Source organism: Anastrepha obliqua, chromosome 5, assembly GCF_027943255.1.
Source record: "Anastrepha obliqua isolate idAnaObli1 chromosome 5, idAnaObli1_1.0, whole genome shotgun sequence".
Lineage (NCBI taxonomy): Eukaryota > Metazoa > Arthropoda > Insecta > Diptera > Tephritidae > Anastrepha > Anastrepha obliqua.
The window spans coordinates 62806973-62832335 of NC_072896.1; the positions used below are offsets into that span (position 1 = coordinate 62806973).

Here is a 25363-nt window from a genome sequence, read left to right on the forward strand (position 1 = left end):
TTTCTAACGTTCAATTACAGTTATAATAAATACTACATTCGAATTTTCAATTATTACTATAAATCTCTTAGGTATTTAAATTTTCTAGTGCTTTACATTTGGGGCGCATTACCGTTTAGATCCTTATAATTTTATTAAATATTGCTTCCACATACCGTAGTTGGCTCGCTAGGAGCCTTTAAAGTGTATAATATTGCAGTTTTGGTGGTCTACTTAAATATATAATATTTTCCGAATTTCGTATAATTTGACACGTACACTTGAGGATATATATTCTTAATTATTTTATTTATTAGTACAAGTTTCTAAAAGAACCCTGCAGGGAAAAGCCAAACTAGTTCGCACACATTCTAGTACAGATTCGGAAGACAGATACTAGAAGGAATCAGAACTTGTTCGTCATTGACTAGAATATTACCAGTAGTAAAATGATAAATTTCTTGGTAAATTAGTTGATTTTTTAGATAAGAAAGTTTAAGACTCGTCAATTGAATAAAAAACAGGGACATATAATATAAATCCGAAATTTAACCAGCATTCTTTTTATTTGTGTTACTGAAGTGTGTATAATTTGAACCAATTGTGGAGTGTTATCCAATTAATTTTAGGAAAGAAAAAAAAGCAATTCTGTATACACTTTTAACATAAATAATAGTGGGTTGGAATGGTTGTTTTTCATATTTTTACTAATATCAAACTGGTTATTTTAGAAAAATTTTGTATTCGATTTTTTTTGGCTAGTACGAGCTGGTATTCGCTGATGTATTACCCGTACAATTGACATTTCGTAGAACATCGCCGCGTTAAAAATATCCCTCGCTAACTTGACGTTTACACTGTAGTAAATTTTGCAAATGATTTGATGCAACTTGTCAATTCCGCGACGTTTTGTTGTAATTTCCGAAATAAAGCAAAACCTAATCACATAAGAGCGTGCGATTTGTATAAATTTATTTTAATTTGGCTATATTGGGGTCAATTAAAAGTGAACCCAAGCAAATTGAAGTCACAGTCACACGATACTAATGGCTTAACACTAGATTTACGAGTGTTGATTATGCACCTATTTTTACTGAAGTGAGCCAATTTGACTTATACAAAAAAAATTTAAGCTTTTTGCAAAAAATAGTTCCTACTAAATTGAAATAAAAGATTTATTATTAAAAACTTCATGGGAAACATTTTTTTACATATAAACTCTGTTTTGGAAATACATTTTCCGGAAGTGTTCTCGACATCGTCTCTATAGCTTTCTCTTAGTTCTTCAGCTAATTGGAAGGTGAAATCCTTTCTTGAAGTCATTACATGGGTGGTCTCTTTATATAGAATCTAAGCATTGATTGCTAGCAGCATCTAGAATGTTATAGAAAACATGTTGAGGCCATTGCGAGAGCTTACTTCGACGCTACATTTTCTGGCCATTTGGTCAAGTACATATAGGGCCCGCCATCTATCGTTACGGATTTGAACTAGGTATTATTTGAAGAATGGTAACACTTAGCTGTCATCTGATTTGACAGAAAATTAGTTTTATTCTTCCGCTGAACGAAAATGGTTGTGTATACGCTCAAAGAACGCTGGGAAATATTGCGACATTACTTTGAAAATCATGGTAATATTGCAGAATGTGTACGAAAATTAAGTACGGCAATGGGAAGAAGAAAATCCACGAATGAAGCGTATGTGCGTTACTTTGCGAAAAAAGTAAGAGAAACTGGGTTGCTTATTGACAAACCAACGTGTGACCGACCAAAAACCGTGCGTACACCCGAAAATATTGCTGCTGTGGCCGAGAGTGTTCGTGAATCACCAGGATCCTCAGTTCACCGTCGTTCTCAACAATTGGACATTTCGGAGACATCATTGAGACGAATTTTGCGTAAAGACCTTGGTATGACGCCGTACAAAGTCCATATGAATGAAGTTGTATTCCACCATTAACCGGAAGGATTGTACTTCAAAATAAAAAAACAGTGTGGAAAAATATTGAGTAGTTTCTTTTTTAAAGCATTTTTAATTCCGTAAAGTTATATGGCGGACCCTGTATATGCACACCATACTTGCTGTTATTATAAAATACTACTTTTACCGGAATATTTATTTTTATTTTTTCAATTATTATATTTTTATGTTTTGAGCTTAATAGCAGGATTTTTTTTATAAGGTTAGAATACAATTCTCAGATTTATAAAGTTTTGTTTAAAACCTTTTCATTTTATCTTTCTTAGATTTCGCAAGTGAAAGGCTTGTAAAAAATTGTCTGTTGTGATATCTCCGCCATGAATATGGCACTTCAAGCTTAGTTCTTTAGCAAATAAAATTTTTCTGATTTTTTCCTATAATAGCAGCCCAAATTAAATGTAAAATAGGTATATATTAATTGAAATATTTTGTCAAATAAATATTGAAATTACCTTTTATAAAATTATTTCAACAAAAAATTTCTGTTCACAAGATATATAAAACGGAATCATGAAAGAGTTGGGTAAATAAGAAACCTTTTGACACCAGCTAACTAATAAATTGACAAGATTGATCAAGAATATTTAAGCATCAGCTTTCTTTAGAATCCTGATAAGAACTTTTCTTATGTAAGCCATAAGTTTAAATGTTAAATCATTATATGAGTCAATTTGGCACATAGCCGTAAAAATAGGTATACGACATTTACCTACTTTTTATTACGTAACTAAGAACCAACATATATAAAAAAAATTATATTTAAATGAGTTAAATTGGCTCAGTCCGTAAATCTATTGATAAAGTGAATTGTTTTATAATCGTCTGGAGGCCTAAGTCACAAAAACAATTTTTCAATTTTTATCTTGTGCAAACCCAAGGTAAAATGAAAAAATTATAAGACACGAACTGGTAGTATTCTAGTTGACATCTTGTATTTTTTCCTGCAGGGAAGTACAGATTGGGCATGCATAAGTTAGATACATAACTAGTGGAGGGACTGGTTTTACACTCAATTGTTAAATAAAGAGTTACTTACATCACATTTATCAATTTGTTTGCGTGCTCAAAGTGGCCATACTTTTATGTCCATAACTATGATTGTAAATGGGGGAGTTGGACATGCTTAAAATTCTTATTACTTGAGATTCCGTAATACGAGTGCAGCGATAGTCCCTTCGTCAGGAACTAGGGACTAAAAATCAGCAAATACATAATTTAGTTCTAACTTGAGTATTAATCACCAGTATGTAAATATTTTCGGACCATTTTGGAACTCGGCTTCGGAAGTGGTCTTCAATTGCTTGAAGGCCTTCAAAGTTTTGTGGTATAAAATTTTATTATAAATTAATAGAATTTGTTCTAAAATTCAGTTTTTCTCTATTTTCCTTATCGAATTTTGAACAAACAAAATAAAAACACTTTTACCTGCCAAATTCTATTTGCGTAAGCTAAATTGTATGCAATTTAAAGCTCAATTGCCTCAGCAAATTGGTCGGTTTGAAAATAGGCTCATAGAGGTTACGACCAATAAAAGTTCTGCTGTATTTGGATTACCATTAACCCAAAACAATGTTCTGGAAAAGGAATATAACTTCCCATATTCCGTGGTAATCTTCCATTAGAGTAAATATAATTCAGAGAACTTGGTGGATGCCAATGAAATTATTAAAGGAATAAAAAAGAGATCATAAACTTTGATTTTTTAACGTTTCTGGCACCTCTTATACACATACACACTTACACCTACAATTTATCTTTAAAGAAAATATAGATTCACAAATTTTGTGAATAACGATTCGTTTGTAAAATTCTAAGTAGTACTCGTAGTTATTTCTATTCGTTAATTCCGAAAATCGCATCAGCAGCTGATAATGAGATTCCTAAGCTTCCTACCTAATTTTCAGTTAACTTGCACTGTTGAGTTCTTATATTTCTATGTTTTAGTACTTTTGTGATTTAAAAGGAGTTTTGATTCTTACAAGTAAATATTCAAATAACGTTGTACAATTTGCTTATTTAGGTTTATACACATCTAGTTTCTAATGGATTGTCAGTGTAAAAGTATCAGGTGGACTTTGAAATGGCTCAGTAGTCGCGGGGGGTTTATTCACTAAAATTAAAACTTAACACTTTAATAAAAGTTTTCACCCTAAAGGGGTAATTGACGCCTTATTGGAGTTTTGTTTTCTACTTACTTTAGAATAATCATACTATTTAAAAAATATTACTTTTTGATTCAATACTAGTCAGGTTTTTGTTAGGTCTGTCCAAATCTAAATTTAAAAAATATTCTTTGTACATATAGACATGCATGTAAATAGTTTGATTAAGCTAGTCCACCGGTTTTGCAATTTCGATTTCGATTATGTCCTCAACCTCTCCCAAAGTAGGCGGACTATTGTTTTCACTTGGCGTTGCACTGAGTGACAACTTTGACTCGGTAGTCATCTCCATCGATTTCCAGTTTCCTGCTAAAGTAGTGCGACCCAGCAGTACTCGCTCTTTCAGCGGTATGCCACAGATCTTATCAGGCTCCTCCAACGCCCCTAAGCTGCACGTTGGCACCACTCGATGGGGAAACCGCGGGGATCCACGTATTCGCTCACGCATAGTGGGCTGCGTTTGTATGAAGGATGGTTGCTGATTCGTGGGTAGCTGGAAGTTGACCTTAGTCTCGTGCACTTTGGTATAGCGCGCCACACCCATACGCTCCAGTTCGATTTCGTCGAGGGGCAGTATCAATCCCATATGTGTGGGCTCCTCAGGTGTTTCGGCGGATATGGTTGGAATTTGGAGAAAGTTAGGGTCAGGCGTGGCAACATCCAAATGTGTACCACTTTTTGCAAAATGCAATTGTTTCATGGCTTTGAGAGGTGCACCATTGGACTCCATCGTGCAGTCATCGCGACGCACAGTCTGATTATATATAGCATTGCAGGAAGCTGCCTGTGCGGTAGGCACATGCCGTGTAAAGAGTCCCATATGCGATTTGAATGCTGCACGAAGACTCTTTTGCTCGCCAAGACTGCAGCTGGAACCTTTATTGCTGGAAGCTGCTCGAGAAAATATGCCACGTAAGCGATTTATAAATCCGGTTTTGGTTTCGGTCGCTTGTCGGTGCGCGATTCGTAAGTTGTATAAATCTTGCTCGGCCAGACAAGTGGCGGCACTCTTGCGTTCCTCTAGCTGGGGTTGAGAGGCAAAAGCGATGGAGCGACGCATGGAAAGTTGCATATACTCTGCGGACGGCCAACTGGCACGTGGTATTACAGGTGGCAAGATGGATAATAAGAGATTTGGAAGTATGTCAGAGATGCTAGGTGCGCGTGATTTGTTACTATTGGGTGGCAGCGCCGGAAATACTGGAGGAAATGTTGGCGAAGATGGTCGCATGAAGATAGAAGTATCGCTAGTAACGGTTAACTCGGGCTGCACGAATGAAAGTCAGTAAGTAAAGAGAATGGTGCAGTATCGGCGTACGGATTAGAGAAAGGTGAAGCAAACAAAATAATCGAAGTTATGATTTTTATATGTACTATTAAAAAAACATTGTGAAAAAATTCTAAACATAGACGGGCCAAAAGTAATATCTTGTGGATTTGATAAATTTGTTTGAACTTACTTTCTGGTGTCCTCCTCCTAAGGAAGATGAAGAAGTTGCTGTTGAAGTAGTGCCCATTTCAAGCATGCGCTCAAGCTTCCGTATTTCCTGATCCAATGTTGCTATTTCCTTCTTATAAACACGATTTTGCACTTCCACGCGGTATTGCAGTTCCCGTCTATCGTCGATTACAAACCGTCGGGTGTTGCATTCCATCTTTAAGCCCATACTGTGTATCACTGGATCGACAATAACGTCTGAGTTCGAAAAAGGGGAGTTAAGGGGAAATTTAAATATTTTTTTTATAGGGAAAGACTCCGTCAAAAAATAAATAGAAGCAAGTGGTATTTCACTTTTTTCAAACTTTGGGAAATAATAATAGTCTTATTCTTAAAATAAGGGCAGTGGTTTTTTGAATATAATAGCTTTTAGTGAAATTCATTTTTATTAAAAGAATTTTAAAAAAATTTCAGACAATATATGTATATTAGCTTCGTATAGCAGTTTAATACAATATTATAAAGAAAATAAATTTTAGGAGTTTCATTAGACTGCCTTCATATAGGGAAAATTCTTTATTCGCACATCTTGCAATTGTTGGTTTTTAGTCTACAGTCAACAACAACTCGAAAGGAAGGAGAATAAAAACCTTAGTCCACGTTTCGGTCGCTACGCAGTTATTATTCGGGATTACCAATGATGTAATGATGACTTGTAAAGAGTGGTTTCGACGCTTCCAGAGTGGCAATTTCGACGTGAGTGATAAAGATCGCGAAGGGGCACCGAAAAAATCGAAGGTACTCAACTACAACAATTATTGGATGAAGACGCATGTCGAACCCTAGATTATATATGTAAAGAGTTGGATGTCGACAGATCAACCGTCTGTAAGCGTTTGCATGCTATCGGTCCTGAAAGCAGGTAACTCGGTGTCACATCAATTGAAAGAGAGGGATATCGAGAGACGTTTGGTCACGTGTGAGATGCGTCTTAAACGGCAGAAAAGAAAAGGTTTTCTGCATTGCATCATCACTGGCGATGAAAAATTAATCTATTATGATAACCCTAAGCGTCGAAAATGTTGGCGTCCGCCAGGTGAACTAGGGCCATCGGCAGCGAAAAAAATTTCTTCAAAGCTTATGTTGTGCATCTGGGGGGATCAGAAGGGTGTCATCTATTAAGAACTCCTTGAACCATATGAAACCCTCAGTGGCGATCATTACTGCTTGCAGCTAATGCGTTTGAATGGGACGGTAGATATGACAAACTGATTTTGCTGCATGATAACGCCATAAATATTTAGAGGGACTGAATTGGCAGATCTTGCCTCACGCGCCATATTCCCTAGACATTGCACCTTCGGATTACCATCTGTTCCGATCAATGCAGTCAGCCGTTATTGAAGAGCGGTTGACTTCTTACGAGAGCATCGCAAAATGTTTAAATAATTCGTAACTTTGGCTAAGAATGGACGCAAACTTATTCCCACACCAATATTAAACAAATTATTTAGGAAGAAAAGAGGTTTACATAGACCCAGAGAAGAAGAATTGTGCTCAGGCTGCTTTAGAATATAAAGAAAGTTTTTGTTACACAAAAAGTTTGTTAGCTCCAGTTATGTTATGCCAACTGAAAAATACTTTGCGGGCGGAGAAGCGGGTAATTTCTATTGTTTTTGTATATTTATATTTATGTCAAAAAGAAAAAAAACTGATATCTGCTATGTCGCTACTAATTTTTAAATAAGGAAATTAACAAAAATTATTGAAAATAAAAATTTAAAATTCTTATAGTTTTAATAAGTATGATACTTACTTCGCCCCCAAATGTCGTTGAGTTTTGGTATAAATGATAGGCACAATGTTGCCGTTGTTGATGCCAGTATAAGTGATGTTATCGTTATGAACGCCAGAGTGACGCGTTCTGAAATAAGGTTGGCCAGAACCACTACTATCGCGCTTGTGATAACTACTAAGTACACTGACACGCCAATATATTGCGAATCGTTGAGCGCTGGTATAGTCACGTGACGTGTTTCCCACGCCATGTATACACCAACAATGAGCAAGAGACCTTTGTACGCATATAAAACGCCCAGCCAACCTTGCGTGTATTGCGAGCGACAAACTTCAACCTGTGCAGGCAGACAAAGTAGAGAAGAATATAAAAAAATCTTTAATTAGTTATGATTTTAAGGTTTGATAATTGATTTGGATTGATTTCATTTTTCATTCAAATATTCAACTATTTTTTTGACCCTAACATTGTAGGGTAGATAATACTCTTACCGAAGTGAATACATTTTCACGTGATAACGTCTTATAATTCGATTTAGCCGGCTGCATGCACGAAAAAATGTGTCGTTACCTTGCTCATTAGTGTTACCTTGCTCATTTGTCGTTACCTTGCTCATTTGTCGTTACCTTGCTCATTGCCGTTACCTTGAATGAACTGCAAGCGAAAGCGCGGAACGAACAAAGCAAACGAACGGCAACGTTCGACAACTTGCTCTCTCCTACTTAAGTGAGCATATATATGTATGTATGTGTATGTATATGCGCATTTGTATATAAATTCACATACTTGATAGAAAAAGTAGGAAATGAAAGGGAGTGTTTCGAGTGTAAAGTGTCTTGAAAAAGGCAAATCGATGATAGTGCCTCTTAGTGTTGTTGACTTATTAACGTCTGATGTACAATCGAAATTGAAGATATCTTTCATGAATTTGATAAATGTTTCGTCATTTTTCATGTTTGTGTAAATGTAACTTGACCTATTCCATTGCAATTCCATTTACCTCCTCCTCTATATCCATACAAAATATCTATCAAACAAATAAAATTAAAATTTTGTTTTGAAAATTGCAACCATTCCATCAATATTTTCTTATGACGTTGTCACGTTAAACTATCGTCAGTAAACCGACTTTACAGACAACCTCTTTTTTTATTTAAAACGGTCCAATAAAACACCAAAAAAAAAAAAAAAAAATCGCTGAACTCATCAACATTTTGCTTTACTAGGCTGAAAAATTATTGGAAATACTTCAGCAACGCCGAAAGTTGGCTTGCTTGACGATAATTTGGTGTAGTTTATAAGCGCAGGCCAGTGACTGGATTCACACCCACAAAAAGCTTTAAAATTACCATTTCAATGATGTTTGGACTTGCATTAAATTTAAAGCAGGCAAGTTTAGTTGGATTATAATATATAATATAGGTTATACTGTGTGACTAAGTACATTTGGAAATATTGCCTGAGTGCTTGGACATCCACAATCTCATTCCAGTTCCATACTGTGACCATGTCATGGCACCCTAGTACAAGCTGAAGTCCTGGCAAAATTAAGAAAAATTGTATTGGGGATTCCCATAACTGCTCGTATTAAAAATGAATGAAAAATATTTAGCGAAGCGCTTACCTCCATTTGGAAAGCGAGCGAAGAGTCGTTACGTACTTTACGCTACGTTAGTAGGCAGTTATCGGAATCCCACTATGAAACTTACAGGAATTACTGAGCACAGTCAATTTGTTTTCCTAGAAACTTTAACCAAAAAAAATAAATTTTTTTGCCAAACAAATGTTTTTAAAGAGACATTAAGGCATTATAAAAGTGTTAAAAAGAACCGAAGACATTTGACTTTAAAAACTCTGCATCCAAATTGTTAACATTGAATAAATCTGAAAAGTAGGTATTTAATTTTTTTCTACATTTTTTCAGCTTACTTCTTATTATCGACCAGTTTTCAGAAAAATCTACGATAACCTTCAAAATACTTGGATTACTTGACATTTAATCCCTCTATTATTTAATCTCGAAATCTAGTTTTATGCCTAAAAGTTTTTTATGGGCAAGTTGATATGATTTGCTAATTCGTATGCGATTGACCTTTTTTTTTAATAAAATCAGGCAAAAATAAAATTTAAAATATGTGCAATTTTTCCGTTTTCTTTTTAATTTTTCAACTGCAATATTTTTACGATATTATTTGATTTTTAATTCGCACTATTGTAAATTGGTTTTTGGCTTAAAACCAGATTTTCTTCAATTTTATTGGACGCACAACTTATGCCAAGCCTTCGTTTAAGTGCTTGTAGTTTTTTATCACTCAATGGTTTTTAACTTTGACTGTTAAACCAACAAGAAATATATAAAAAAAATGCAGTTAACAGTTTTAGAACAAATTAAATTATTTTTACTGGTCGATAGCCTGTGTTGGCAGTTGACGAATATGTGCTATGTAATCACTTATAAATATAATTGAAGTAAATAAATATAATTATATTCCAATCTTTATGCTTAATCAATAACTTAGGTAGGGAAAATTTTGAAATTGTAAAATGCGAGCAAGACGTCCTTTCGAATCCAGCACATCTCGCTTCTTTAAATCACCGTAGACTTCGTTTGCATTGAGGTTTTGTTTTTGTTTTGTCAGAAATAAGTTAAGTGTAACAGAAGATCATTCAATTTTTGGGAAATTTCATATGAAAATTGGAAAACTGCAACACGACTGGGATCCTGAAGTATAAATTATTAGTCAACATAACTACTTTTGGTTGAAGTACCACTCTGGCACCCCTCAAGTAGCACTACACCGCCGTTTGGATACCATTAGACCTGCAGATAGGCATTATGCAGATATCTACAGTCAGCCAGAATTGTTTATGTAATGGTGAAAATTGATGGCATTTAGGTTAGTGCACTGCCCCAGGCTGTCGAAGAAAGGAGTACCCAGTGACCTAAAGTGTCTCCTGCCAAACTTGGAAATTTACAGAAAAAGTATTCAATGTGTTAATTAAAAAAATTATAATAACAAAAATGAACGATTTGCGATACATGTATTATTGATTTATTCGAAAGATCAAACACTCCCGTTTTTTATGGATCATGGTTTTATTCATGTGGCTCTATTTACTGGATTGCATCCTGTAGACCCAGTTTTCCAAGTTCTTGGTGACGGTTGCTGGCTCTATATCAAGAATAGGTTGCTCGATATTCACGTTAAGGGACTGCATCGTTAACGGATTGTTTGCATAACATCAGTGTTCAGGCCATTCTGTAAAAACAAGGCTAACGGCGTCAAGTCGCTGCTCCGAGAAGGCTAATTGGCATCGGCGAGATGGCTGATTACTGAACTTGCACGCGAAAGATGGATTGTGGCATGAGCTGTGCAGAAAGATGCGCCATGCCCTCTAATTTCGACCACATAAAATCGTTTGTCATGTCTCAGTAGCCCTCATTGTTGACAGAAATAGCTTTTCACCATTTTGAAAGAAAAATGTGTCAATAATACCACCGCTCCGAAACCCACTCGATGGCTTTTCGATGATCAATTGTGAGCTTCCCGATCTCCAGGCTCGACAGTTTTCCTTATGATATTAAGATAGTGGGCGAGATGAAAATGAGCATCGTTAGAAACGATAATTTTGATTTTTTTTCATTAAGCGCTTTGTTTGGAATACACAATATTGGCTTTGGAAATAATTTTCCCATACTTTCAAGTGTTCAAGAGTAAAGCGATCCATTTCATTTCGCGGAGATATACTACCGACTATTTGTCAACATTTCTAGCAGGGAAGAGCTGTCGCTGCAAAAATAACATATGATTAAAAAATAATAATTAATATATGAATTATGCAGTATATTGAGCTGATTTACACTGTGCGGCAGCATTTTTGGCGGAGGGTGAAACATTTTTTTGTGGAATAGTATATAGCATTGCAAAACCCCAAAAGGGCTCAGCTCAATATTATTGTTATTATGCGGGGATTCAGCATTGGGACTTGAAATATTGTGCCGCTTTATGAATTCGGAATGTTTACGTGAGTCCAACACCCTGAATAAATTTTAGTACAATGACGACAGTGTTCCCATCATCACTCAGCTGTTTCTGTACTTGTTCAACTCAGCCTATTAGCGTTTAGTTAATGCTTATAACTAACAGGCAGAGGCGTGAATTTTAGTCGCCTCTTACGACAGATATCCGTTGACGAAGGAAAATTCTAACCCCTTAAACCGCTGATGGTCGCTTTGTGATAGGACTCTTGGAAATTGAGGCATCTTTGGAGCACAGTTGCCTTGCGCTTTTTATTCTTCCATTCGTGAGTCTGTTACTGTGCGGAGCTTAGTTTCTGTAGGCGTCGATCCAAATTTATCACGTGTTTTGGTATCTTTGCTCACAGTCGTCACTGCTGCTCTCCAGGTGGGAACTAGTATCTGGCGATGATTTGTTAGTTGAGATGCGGTTTTCAAACCCGCTTTATTATTTTTTCTATATTGTTTGGTCCATTATTGAATCCCACTAATGCGGGGGAAAGAAGATCGGTGTGCGATAGTTCGAAGTAGTGCAGTAAGCCCATAGTTACTCCCGGAGGGGGGCAGATATCAGTGAGGTGCAACGCTAAAATATAGTCTGTTACTCTCGACTGCAAACCAGTCTGATTGAGACGTGGTATTCTAAGCAAATCCAGTTATTCATGGATGTATGCATAGGTTGGTGTTTTTGACCACCGCCAAAAAACCCAAAAAAATTCTGATTTACAATTTTTTGTATTGCCATCGTTCTGCAAAACGGATTTCCCCCGCCCGAAAAGTTCGTCCCAAAAACTCTCGTTAGTAAATGTTTTAATTTCAATATATACAAGAAATATTTTAGCCAATATTTTTTTTTATTAATTAAATTAAAAATTTACTGAAGCTTTTACTTAAATGAGCTATAAGCAGCTTAATCTGCCATCATTACGAGCATTTTAAAATCAATTAGCAATGGCTCAGGTAATAGCGACCTGGCGACAAAATCGAGAGCAACGTTAGCACACACAAGAAAATACCGTACATTGGGCTTAATGGCACCGACATTTTATTGCACATTTAGGAAAAGAGTAATTGGCGCACCATGCGCCATACGGCCAGATTTATTGGAAAAAGTAGTAAAAATCGAATTGACTATGCAACTCGTAACCGCGGCGGGCATATGCCGAATATCATATTCAAAGAATAAATGCCATGAAATTATCTTATAATACAAAAATCTTTCCTAAAATATTTATTTTCTGGAGCTCTTAAAAAACTTGGTTTAAATGTAAATAGCGCACACAAGAAATTGTCGTTGTATTCCCTGCATATATACCCATATATATATATGTTGTTGCTTCATTGTCACAATTCTATTGTCAATATGTCATTGCCACTATCAATAGGTAAATTTTATAGGTACTTGCTGAAGCGGGATGAGCAATTAAGCTGATTATCCTGTATATCTTGTCGCTGTACTCACGTGCACACAACCACTCATGCCTAGCTAATACCTTAATTGAATACTGTTTAAAATTTATGTACATAAATGTGTGTGGAAGTGTATAAATATAAACTCGGTATTTCACCTGTGGCTGATAGACGACGCTTCGATCAATGCTGCTGATTTCCAATGTTAAATTGTGCAAATGACGTTCCATAGGATCGACGAATACCCAGAGGGTGACGAGGAGGGCATCCACCACCAATAGCGTGCAAACCAGCATTATTAGTTGCGCATCCTGTAGCATTTTATCCTTGAAGACACTGCCGGTGCGTGTGAAAATGCGATGAACCCGATATGTTTTGGCGAACATCGAACCGAAAGCCAGCGAGAAGCCTGCACAAAGCAAATAGACACGTGCCTGCAAAGGTGAAGAAAAATGTAAGCAAATGCCGCATTGTGAGTTAAAAAGCAACCACAAGAGAAATATTTATGTCTACACATATGCATATATACAAGTTTATTAAGGTGCACCATACTCCATAATAAAATCGGTACTGTGTTCTTTATCGGAATTATAATATTTTTACACTGCCGCCAAACTTTTTTCGAAAAAGATGACGCTACACATTACATGGGCTGATTTGAAAGTACTTCCAAACTTCTCACTACTTTTATTCCAGTGTTAACATTTTTTAACAGTTTTAGGCAAACTTTTTGGGCATAAACTCTTCAAACATTTGAGGGTCGTTTTTGGGGAAAATATTTTTGACTTTTGAACTAATTTTATTTATACCTCGATTTTTCGAGGTACTTTCAAATCGGTCCAGCTCAGCTAAATCTTTATATTTTTCCGAAACACATTTAATAATAATAAATTTTATAAATCCGTCGGAAAAGCGCTAACTTCTTTTGTGAGGCACCCTAATATGCATATGCAAATGTATATCTCTGAATTTGTTAACGCTGAGTTTGAGATTATGCAAATTAGAATTCGGCATTGTCTGTAGCAATTTGGTCTGGCTTTATGTGGGTTTGGTTGGTTTTGCCTAACAATTTTTAAAATTTAAGGAATTTATTTATGTAAATTAAGGCGATTTTGCCTCTTTGGTTGTGATTAGAAGTGGAAATTTATTAAATGAAAGAGATGCGACAATTGTGCTAAGAATTGCCTAGAATTAAATTCCACTAATAACAGTTTAGCTATATTTACTCCAATATGCTGTTCGTGCCTCCAGAGAAGTAGAGTCTTAAGGGGTAACACCACTGTAGAAATTTCAAAAAATTGATTTTTTTTTATAAGCTTAAAAAATTCTTTGAACCTTTTAAAATACAGAACAAAAAGTTTTATACGTTACCGAAGTCTATTTCATAAATATTTTAAGCTTTTAACCAAGCGTTAGTGACTGCTACCTAACGACTTCTTCAAATTTCCAAACTTTAAACGCGTTTTTCTCAAAACACGTTTTCTGAAATTGGCACGCAGCATAACTCAAACAATTTTAAATATTTTTAATCAGGTTTTTCACTACGTCTGTATAATAACCTTCTTAAGAGAAGAGCGTAGGGGATTTTCGATAGATTAATTTAAACGATTGTTATAATTATTTAAGTGCCGTTTTTTTAGTCCAAAATAGAGTTTTTTCCTTCAAATGCTTGCTAATTCCACAAAAATAAATATTTTTTAAATCCCCTACGTGTTTCTCTAGCTATTCTTATCTAGATTAAGAAAAAAAATGTTTCTTTGTTCCAGATTAAAATTTGCACCCTCTGTGCTGCGTGCCGCGGAGCTCCTTCAAGAGAAACCACATTACAAAAATGTCTCCAATGCCGCCATTTTGTAAAATTTTTCGATCAAACTTTGTAGTTTTGTGTTTTAGTATATAAGTAATAACTTCCCAAATCAGAGTGATTGTTTTCCCTTTCCTTCTATACAAAAAAATTCTTTAAAAATCGTGTTTATTTTACGCGTGTACAGTGGTGTTACCCCTTAAGTCGCGTAAGAACGGCAGATGCGTGTCCCAAACAAATTTTCCATAGCAAATACGTACCCAGATGATTGTCATTGACTCCCAAGCAGCGATGTACAATATTTTGCTGTATTTGAGTACAGTGCTTGATTGCCGAATATGCTTATTGGGGGTCATGTAATTTTTTTGCTTGTAAAGTTAATATGTGTAGATTTTGAGTTATTCAACGCAATTTTCCATTTAGTCGTCCAAGCCGCTATTTCATCGACAGCGTTTTGGAGTTTCTGTGTTGATTTTATTTCTGTGTTGTCAACAGTAAGGATTGCAGTGTCATCTCAAATGTGGGTATGAATGAATCTCTAGGTGATGGCATGTCGTATGTGTAGAGTAAGTATAGAACAGGCCCAAGTATGCTGTCTTGTGGGACCCCTGCTTTGATTGGCTTTAGTTCAGAAAATTCATTTTCATATTTTACTTGAAAAAATCTGTCTTGTAGGTATGACCCTATAATGTCACAGAAGTCAGGTGGAAGAATGCTTCTTAATTTTTTAACTAGACTTGCGTGCCAAAGTTTGTCAAAAGCCTACGTCAAGAAATATAGCAGAACAAAATTGTTGGTTTTCAAAGGACTTTTCAATTTTACTAGTTATTCGATGAATTTGCTCAGTGGTGGAATGTTGAGCGCGAAAGCCAAATTGGTGTTGCGGGATAAGATTCGATCTTTTAATGGAGAGCTGTAAGCGTTCCAGTAGTACTTTCTCAAAAAATTTTGAAATCGTCGGTAGTAACGATATTGGCCTGTGCGACGTCGATTCGTGCGGTGGTTTGCCTGGTTTAGGTATCATTATGACTACCGCAACTTTCCAGCAGGTGGGTACATATTTTAGTGCAAGGCAAGCATTAATTATGTCTGTTAATCTACTTATAGCTTTGTTAGTCAGCTTTTTGAGAACCTCTGCAGTGATATTATCAAAGCCTGGTGATTTTTTATTTTCAAGTTCACGTTGTATAATGTGTTTTATATCTTGCGCTGTGACTTGAGGCAATATTTCGTTGCTAGGCACATTGGAATCTTGATTCGTTATTACGTCATCATGATCATGTGCATCATCTGTAGAGAAAGTGTAGTGAAAATTGCCATTAGAGTTTCTGCAAAAGCATTAGCTTTCTCGGAATCACTTCTAGCCTACTTGTCATCTGATTTTGTAATCGGCGGGATATGTTTGATTGGCCTTTTCAATCGTTTTGTGCATTTCCACAAAGAATATCCGGAACTCCGCACCGTGCTTAGGCTGGTATCATACGAATTGATAGAATCATCTTTAAACGCTCTTAAAGACCGTTTTAAAGTTTGGCTTGCATTATTGAAGTTGTGTTTGTCAGCGGGTGATCGGGTAAGGTGCCATTTTCTCCTTAATCTACGTTTTTGGACTATTAGATCTCTCGTCTCGCGTGGGTAATTCACGCCGAATAATTTTCTTCTACTCTGAGGTGTGCTCTCCCATGCAGATTTCTTTATAGTCTTAGTAAACTTAAGCGATTCGATTTTTACGTCGTCGGTGGTGTATATATTTACCTCAGACTCAATATGCTCATCTAATTTCTGGCGAAACTGCTCCCAATCAGTGCTGCCGTTGGTTAGAAAGGGAGTTTCTTCTTTGTACATAATATCGTCACTGAAGGTTAAATAAACTGGAGAGTGCCGAGCTTAGATCTAACCCTTCCTCTATATGTAAAAAGTTGGTTGATATTTTGTTAATTAGAAAGAAATCCAATAAATCTGGTGTCTTATCACAATCAGTCGGCCAGTATGTTGGTTTTGCTGTAGATATTGCGTCCCATTTTTTTTTTCTCTTAGTGCGTTAGATAGCGCTCGGCCTTTTGTAGTTATCAATCTGGAGCCCACTAGGGGGCAGGGCCTGGTGAACTTGTTCACGGATGGATCGAATTTAGAAGGAAAGGTTGGCGGAGGAGTCTTTTGCGAGGAGCTCCCCATCAGACTCAAATTCAGGCTACCGGACTACTGCAGTGTGTTCCAGGCAGAGGTAGCCGCAATCAAGGAGGCAGCTGAATGGCTGCTCAAATGCGTATTAACGGTCAAGAAAGTAAATATTTACTCCAACAGCCAAGTGGCAATAAGGGCCCTCGGATCTCTGACGGTGCATTCGGAATTGGTCAGGGAATGCTTGACCTCGCTTTCGACTGCGTCCGAATTCTTTAACATCAGCCTCATCTGGGTTCCTGGTCACAGCGACGCCCCTGGAAACTGTGAGGTGGGTGAGCTGGCCAGACAAGGGACATGTGAGATGATTTCCCCGCGAAGGGAGAGAATTGGGATCCCTTTGACTACCTGCGGTCTGCTCCTGGAAAGATGGGCATCGCACCAACTCAGCGAGCGTTGGGCAAAAACACAAACGTGTAAGGTCGCGAAATCCTTCTGGCCACATGTGGACCGGAGGCGCTCGGGCGAGCTTCTGAGGCTGACAAAATATCAGCTCTCTAATCTCGTGGGTTCTCTCACAGGACACAATGCGCGAGGAATGCATGCTGTGAGACTTGGAATCACCTCGAGTCCTTTTTGCGCTGGATGTATGGAGGATGAGGTGGAATCATCTCAGCCCCTTCTCCTTAGCTGCCCTGCTCTGGCGGGGCTAAGATCTGTGTATCTTGGCTCCTACTTCTTTGCCACGCCTGCTGATATAGCCGGCGCTGACATTAAAAATCTGATGAATTTCATCAGCAGCATAAAGCGGTCGATGCAAACAAAGTAATCGTTCGTAATCCGCACGCTCCTAACCATCCCAGCACCACCTTTCCCCGCCCTCTCCCTGCATCCCATCGGTCGCCTCACCCCTTCATAATGGCATCACAAAGGACGAATCTTTCTTCGTCCAAGTGTGCCCATTCCCTGGGCAACCATACCAACCTAACCTTACCAATCTGGATCCCCAGTCGGTATGCTTTGCATTAAAGTCTCCACCAATAATACATTTATGTCGATAGCGTTCAAGAAGCTGCTTGTAGTCTTCTGCAGTAACTGTGTGCCTTGGTGGACTGTATAGTGCACCATCTATAAGAAATTGCTGTTTCGTTTTTACGCTTATATTTGTTATTTGAAATTTATCAGTACAAATGTGCTCTTCCTCATGGTGTTGGATATTTTTTCTTATAGTAACTGCGCTTCCGCCCCCTTGCGTTGTTGCTGGGATGAATTGTGCGGTATAGAGTAAAGTTCATGTAGGATTCATTAGTAAAATGTGTTTCGGATATTAGACAAATGTCAATTTTTTCGGTTTCTAGAATTGCTTCAAGCTCATTTTTATGTTTTATCAACCCGTTTGCATTCCATGTCATGATACGTAATACTTTTATCATTGTTAATACAGACTTTTTTCAATATCGACAAGTCGGCGCTCTAGTTGCTTGTTAAAAGCTTCTTGTTTTCGCATGAATGTTTGTAATAAGTATAACATATTGGGTTTATTTCCACGTGAAACATTCTCGTTTGTATCTTTAGCGACTTCAGCAAATGTTCTTCCTCCACGCAGATTACGTGCTGCGGGTGGATGCTGGGGGGGTATTGTAGGACGACTATTTTGGCTTTGGTTAAGTTCCTTCTTACGTTGATCACACATTTTCTGCAACTCTCTGGCGACAGCACAACCACGGTAATTGGCATGGTGTTCTTTACCACAGTTGCAGCATTTCGGTTTTTGTGGAATATTGCGCTCACAATTTTCGGTTTCGTGTTTGCCTGCACATCTGACGCATCTCGGATCCTTGCCGCAATAATTTTTTTATGTGCCCATATGATTGGCACTTTTTGCACTGCGGTAAAATATTTGATGAAGTCGAGGACGTTTATAAATAAATGAGTGCAAGGGTATACCGAAGTTAAAAACGTTAACCGCTTCCCCGGACGAGGTAAAAAAACAAGATCAAAGATCTCCAGAGCAAGATCAGAAGATCATTGATTTGTTTGTAACAAAGTCGAAATCGTCGTTGCGTGAAGCTGAAAAAGTGGTTTAATATATCCACAGATACGATTCGAGGCCATTTATGTGCAGGAGGCATTCCAAAAACAGCTGCTCTCATTATCACACATTGAAAAAGAACTTGCATGGGCTAAGGCAAATGCAGAACGGAATTGGGCAAACGTAATTGTTGCATCACTCTAATGACATTCGCAACAAATATTAAAATACTCAAATATTCACTCATAATGTTAACTGAGGCAGTATATGACATTTGTGAGTTATACATTTTAAGGTTTATCAGCACTTATTATTTGTGAAAATAAGTAAGTTTTGTTTTTCTGTAAACATAAGTAGGCTTTGATTGAAATATTTTTTGTATATAAAGGGGAAATTTTTTGAAAATATATTATAAATCGTAATTTGAAAAGCTGTAAGAATCAACAAATATTTCGTGTCGACGTTTCGTCTCAAGCATCAGAATTTCAGTTTTGTCATCATATCGTCTCAAGTTACAGCATTTGGGCGTCATTTCGTCTCAAACAATAGGATTTTGGTTTCCTTACTTACAGCAGGATTGTGGTTTCCTTCCTACAGGGTTTTGATTTCTCTGGTCAATATTTGTGCACCCCTTTTACCTAACAACAGTAATATTGGCGGTTGTTGTGACGAATAGTTGCCTGGTGTACAATTTGATTGATTTGGAAGGGCAAGAATTTTCCGGAAAAACAAGAATTTTAATTTTTGTATTTTGCAAGAAGAAAACGATCCCAAGCATCGCAGCCGAAGGTGTGTATAGTTGAAACAGCAAAATAGGATTGCATGTTGGATTGGCCTTCTTAGTCGTCTGATGCTAACCCTATTGAAAACGTTTGGGCAATAGTTAAGCAAAATCTCAAAGAAAAACAAACATGGACGGTCAAACAGTTATCAAGACAAATTCGGCTGATGTGGGATCGGTTACTTCCACAGCGTTCGCAGAAATTAACACAAAGTATGACTCGAATAAGTAAAGCCATTATAGGTAATATTGTATATATTGCGTATTATGAATATTATAAGCCCATACAATGCAGTTTGTTAGAATCGAATTGGTCAAATAGTTTCTAAGTTACGATGGACACGCTTCTATTAGACTGATCGTATATTATTATTATTACTATTTCATTAATAGCTGCTTTTAGTTCGACACCTACTTAGCGAATAAACCAACATATCGCTTTTGCATATGAATTTGACAGCACTGAAGTATTTCCATGAAAGTGGGTAAAGAACGAGTTGTGGAGAAAGTCGGTGGGAGCCGGAACAATTAAACGAAAAAATATAAAAAGGAACAATGAAAGATTAAATTTGATAAGTTATAACGTTTTCATTTTTGATTGTATAAGTACCTAAATACTATTCACATTGAGAAAAAATTCGTGAGCACTCATCCCTAGATTGCGCATATTGAATTAGAAAAACGAGCATCAGCGTACCGTGAAGTATTAGGTTGTTCAATAAGTTCTGCGGTTTTATAAGAAAAACTTAATTTATTGTTTGAAATACATTTCATTTTTCAGTATAGTCTCCCTGAACATCAGTACATTTGTTCCAACGAAATTCCAATTTATGAATTCCATCCCTGAAGTAAGAATCTGGAAGCGGTGCAAAAAAAGATTCTACAGCTTTTTTGACCTGATCATTTGATGAAAAACGCTTTCCACGCATGATTTTTTTAGGTCTTGAAACAGATGGAAATCGCTAGGGCCAGTTCAAACTTTAGTTCATCGATTTTAGCTTTGTCAAAATGCTCTTATGACTCGGTGAATTGTCCTGATGAAAAAGAATTTTTACTTTGCAAACTGGCTTCTTTTTCCCGAATTTTTTCCTTCAGCTGGTCTAAAAGGTTACATAAATATTCAGAATTTATGATTTTACAAGTTTGCAAGTAATTGACAAACTAAATTCCTTTCACATGCCAAAAAATTGATGCTAACACCTTCTTGGCCTATTTCTGAACACGAACTCGTTTCGGAGCCAAAGAATCAGACTCACACCACTCTTTAGCCTGTTGTTTCATCCATAGTGATGAATAGATGCAATAAATCCATTTCATCCTTTCAAACGCGCTCTAAATGTTGCTGAGAAAGTTGCATTCGAATGTTTTTTTGTTCCACTGTAAGCGAATGCTTTCCACTGCACCCAACTTTCTGAAACCCACTGCTTGGTTTGCCACAAGCCAATGAGACGCCTAGGGCTTCTCATTCAGTCACTCGACGATTTTCCAATATTTTTTATTTTCCTGTATTTTTTCTACGATTAGTGGTGTTGCTGATGCTTTTAGACGTCCTTGACGTGGATCGTCTTCAAAGCTTGTCGATCCACGTTTAAATTCAGCATACGATGTTTCTACTGTACTAATGGCTAAAAGTCTTTATACACTTTCAACATTTATTTATAAATTTCCTTTGATTTTAAATCTTCCAAAAATAAAAATTCAATCACTGCAAGATACTTGAGTTTCTCCATAGTATGTAGAAAATAATATAACTTGTCACGTCGATACTAAATGGATTGTAAACAAAGAATGAATTGACAGGCTGAAATGAAACTTCACATACATTCATATGAAGAGTGTACCAACATAACAAAAAAATGTAGGCTACTAGTAACGTCCTATCTTATCTTATTCAAAACTAATGGAACAAACTAAATAGTTAATAGTCAACGTAGATGAGACATGTAAGAGAAGAGACGTGCAAGTAGAGTTTAAAAACAGTCAGAGATGGTACGGAAATATGAAAAGTCAGGGTAGAGTAATGCAAAGAAGAAAGATACTAGAAAAATAAATGAAGCGAAAAGTTTTTGTAAGAAAAAAGAAAATTAGATAAACGCTACAAATACATAATCTCAACAGCTGTTTCTGTCAAATTGCTTACGAGCTGAGCAGCTACAAAATTATTCGTTAGATGAGCAGCAGCATCGAAAGTATTCAATATTACGATATAAATTTCTACGTATGTATGTACGAGGTGTGTTCAAAAAATAAGAGGAATTTTAATTTTTCTCAAAAAATATTTATTTCTTTATCATTTTATCTCCTTCAAAGTAGTCTCTCTCAGATATAATACACTTGTGCCAGCATTTTTTCCAATCCTCGAAGCAGTTCTGATATGCACTTTTTGGTAGGTCCTACTCGTAGAATTCTCAGCGATTCGGTTTTTATCAATCGTCGCAAAACGCCGTCCTTTCATAGCTCTCTTCAATCTTGGGAACAAGAAAAGGTTGCAGTAGGCCAAATCTGGTGAAATTGGTGGCTGAGGCATGATAAGTTGTTGTCTTTGGCCAAATAATTCTCACAAGCAAAGACGAGTGAGCAGGTGCATTATCATTATGCAAGAGCTATGCATTTTTTTCCACATTTCGGGTGTTTTTTTTCGTATTACTTCACGCAAATGGCGAATAACTTCAAGGTAATACTCCTTATTTACGGTACGATCTTGTGGTGAGAACTCCTGATGCACTACGCCATAGTAATCGAAGAAAACAGTGAGCAAAACCTTGACATTTGATTGAACTTGGCATGCTTTGTTTGGTCTTGGCTCCCCTGGACTCTTCCATTGGGACGGTGGGCTTTGGTTTCGATGTCATAGCCATATACCTATGATTTGTCACCAGTTATGACCCTTTAAAGCACATCGGGATCATCATTGACGTCATTCAGCAATTCCTGAGCGATGCTCACACGACGTTGGTTTTGGTGAAAATTCAGCAATTTTGGAACGAACTTAGTTGCCACACGCTTTTTGCCCAAAATTTCCGAAAAGATTGCATGGCATGAGCCAATCGATATGTCGCTATGCCGACATCCTCAGCAACTTCTCTAATTGTGATTCGACGATGTTGATGCGCTGGGGCGTCCAGAGCCAGCATCGTCATTCCCATCTTCTCGACTTTCTGTGAAAAGCTTGCAGCACTTCTAAACATTTTTTTGACTCAGTGTCACTCACCGTATGCCACTGTCCACATTTCAAATGTTTTTGAGCACTTAACTCCATTTTTTACACAAAATTGGATGCAACTTCTTTGATCCATTTTTTTCGATGGAAGAAAATCGCCGAACACGCAAAGCACTTGACTTATTTAAGCCTCTCACGAACAAACTAAACATGCTGTATAGCTAAAACCGTGAATATATCTTCGAGACGAGTATACCAACATAAAAAAATAAGATTCGAAAGCTGAATGTACGTAGCTCGCGCAATTTTAAAATTCGCCTTATTTTTTAGCACACCTCGTGTATTATTGTTATTGTATGAATTTATTTGTATATACATTAGGGTGGTCCAAGATCCTATGGTAAAAACTCAAGTTGGATGTAAAAGCCAAGGGACCCCCCAATTCTTTTCTATTTGATATAAGAAGTAAAGAGCTAAATTTTCAAGGTCATAAGTCACTTGGAAGGCAGTGCTCAACGCTGTTTAAAAAATGAAAATGGGAGTTTTTTTTACAATTTTTGAAAAAAACGACAAGACATGTTAGAATACAAAAACTTAAATTTATTTGGTTATTTAACATTATAAATCATGTTAAAAATATGTACATTTTATGGTGAAGACCATAATAAAAATGCAAGCTTTTATATTACATTTTTTCTTTAGAAGTGGATGGTTTCTGTAGGCTTTCTAGAACGACCTTCTTCGTTGGTTCAGTCGGAAATTGTTTCCTATTAGCCTCTACAATCTGCAGCAACAGCTGTTTTTCCTCCTCATCATTTGTTATGAGTTTGTTAAAATCTTGAAATAGTTCAACACCTCTTTCTGCGATGTCATTGACCACTTTGATTTTATTTACAGTATTTTTTGCCTCTTTGAATTCTGGCGTCTGTTCCCATTCACTTGGGTGCTTGTTCAAAAAGCTTTGCTTAATGTTTAACTTAGTAAACAACATCATTGTTCTACTATTAGCGAAATCTGCCAATTCACATTCATCACTTAATAAATTGGCATTTCCTCTAATCATCCTGGGCGGTGCAGGGACAGACATCTTATTCACGATGCTCACTTTGTTTTCAAGGCTCACTTTCGTGGAAAAAAGTGATAATCCGACCAGTTCGTCGGATAGATACCACAAATGTTGCTGGAACGCTTTTTTGATGGTTTTAGCTATCTCTCCATCAATCGCGCTGTATTTCCTAGCCTCTTTCCAAAACATTAGGTCGTTGAAAGCTGCATTGACGCTGATTGGAGCCTCAACCCAGTTTTTCACGTACAAAAGTGCTCCGAAACGGACAAATCTGTCCAAGTTTTCTTTCTCCTTGTTTGTGAGATGGTAAACTCCCTGACCTTGGAAAAGGTACAATTTATATGCATAAATAAGCTTAGCCATCCACCGAGCGTGGTGTATAGGCCCAGGTGCTCTCCAGTGAATTTTTTCTATTGTTGTCCTCTCTTCTATTGGTAGTCATCTCGAGGCTGGTCTTTCTTACTGAGATGATGTATCAGGGATTCGATGGCACTGTTTTTTAACTCAGCTTCTCCAGGGGAAAAATTTAATGGTGTGTAATCTGATCGATCAACTGCATTCCATGATTCCTTTAACCTTTTAAATATGGGAATTTCAGGAGAGCTTGAAGGTCCCAAACATAATGTAAGTACTTTGCTCAAAATGATTTCCATTATGTGATGGCGACACGGCAACCATAGAAGTTCTTTGTTCAGCGTATTTTCAATGAAAGTGCATGCAAATTATCTTTTGCTTAACTAGCAAAAGCTTTTTAAAAAACACATTGTGAGTCTTCGTTGCACACCGGATACAGACTGATCCGACACTTTATTAATCTTAATATTTATACAGAATCTGAAGCTTAAATCTTAGGTTAGTATGTCTTAATTCTATTGAAAGCGGACCATACGTGATATGTGACATGTTTGACATTTTCGCTAAGGTAAGCGCTTATTTTTATTGTTTTCTTAATTCTATTGAAAGCGGACCATACGTGATATGTGATGTCCACTTCTTTCATTAGCAAAGTGTCAATGACATGTTTGACACTTTCGCTAATGGTAAGTGCTTATATTTATTGTTTATTTTTTTGGGAAGTGGCTTGCGCTATTAATCTATGCTTAACTGTTTACATCCTGGGTTAGTGGTGTGTGGTATAGGAGGCGTTAACTCCCCCTCTTCTAAATCGAAGCGTCCCGTCTTCGAATATAAAGCTGTTAAGTGATTAATTCTGTCTGATAATTGCAATAATAATTCTTCTTTTTCTTTTGCATTTTTTAATTTAATTTTTAGATTAATATATATGATAAATTTAAAGACAAAATATGCAGATAATATTATTACAATTAAAGTGGTAAATGTCCACCAAACAGGATTTCGTTTTATTTCTTGCTTTAATGGTGTGAGTATATTAACATTGTTTAATTTTAAATCAATATTTTTTGTTTCAATGTATTTATTTACAAAAAAAGATTTTAATTTTCCTTCCCTTAAATATCCTAAAATTTTTCCTGTAGGATTTTCATATTTTCTGTTGTCAATTATAACATCATCTTGAAAAGTTATCAAATAAACTCCTTCTATAGTGTGATTATTAATTTTATGCTTTCCTGATGCTATTATAGCACCATC

The 25363-nt window shown here is 36.6% G+C and overlaps 1 protein-coding gene across 1 annotated transcript in view; it reads right to left on the reverse strand.

Moving 5' to 3' along the window:
* Positions 1-3398: 3398 nt before the first annotated feature.
* LOC129249163 (uncharacterized) overlaps positions 3399-25363 on the reverse strand; it is a 62178-nt gene continuing 40213 nt past the window's right edge. The window contains exons 8-11 of the mRNA XM_054888829.1: positions 12947-13222; positions 7379-7697; positions 5585-5820; positions 3399-5391 (exon numbers count right to left, since the gene is read on the reverse strand). Of these exons, the coding sequence (XP_054744804.1) occupies positions 4294-5391; positions 5585-5820; positions 7379-7697; positions 12947-13222 (1929 nt within the window). The 3' untranslated portion in view covers positions 3399-4293. The remainder of the gene's footprint in view (positions 5392-5584; positions 5821-7378; positions 7698-12946; positions 13223-25363) is intronic.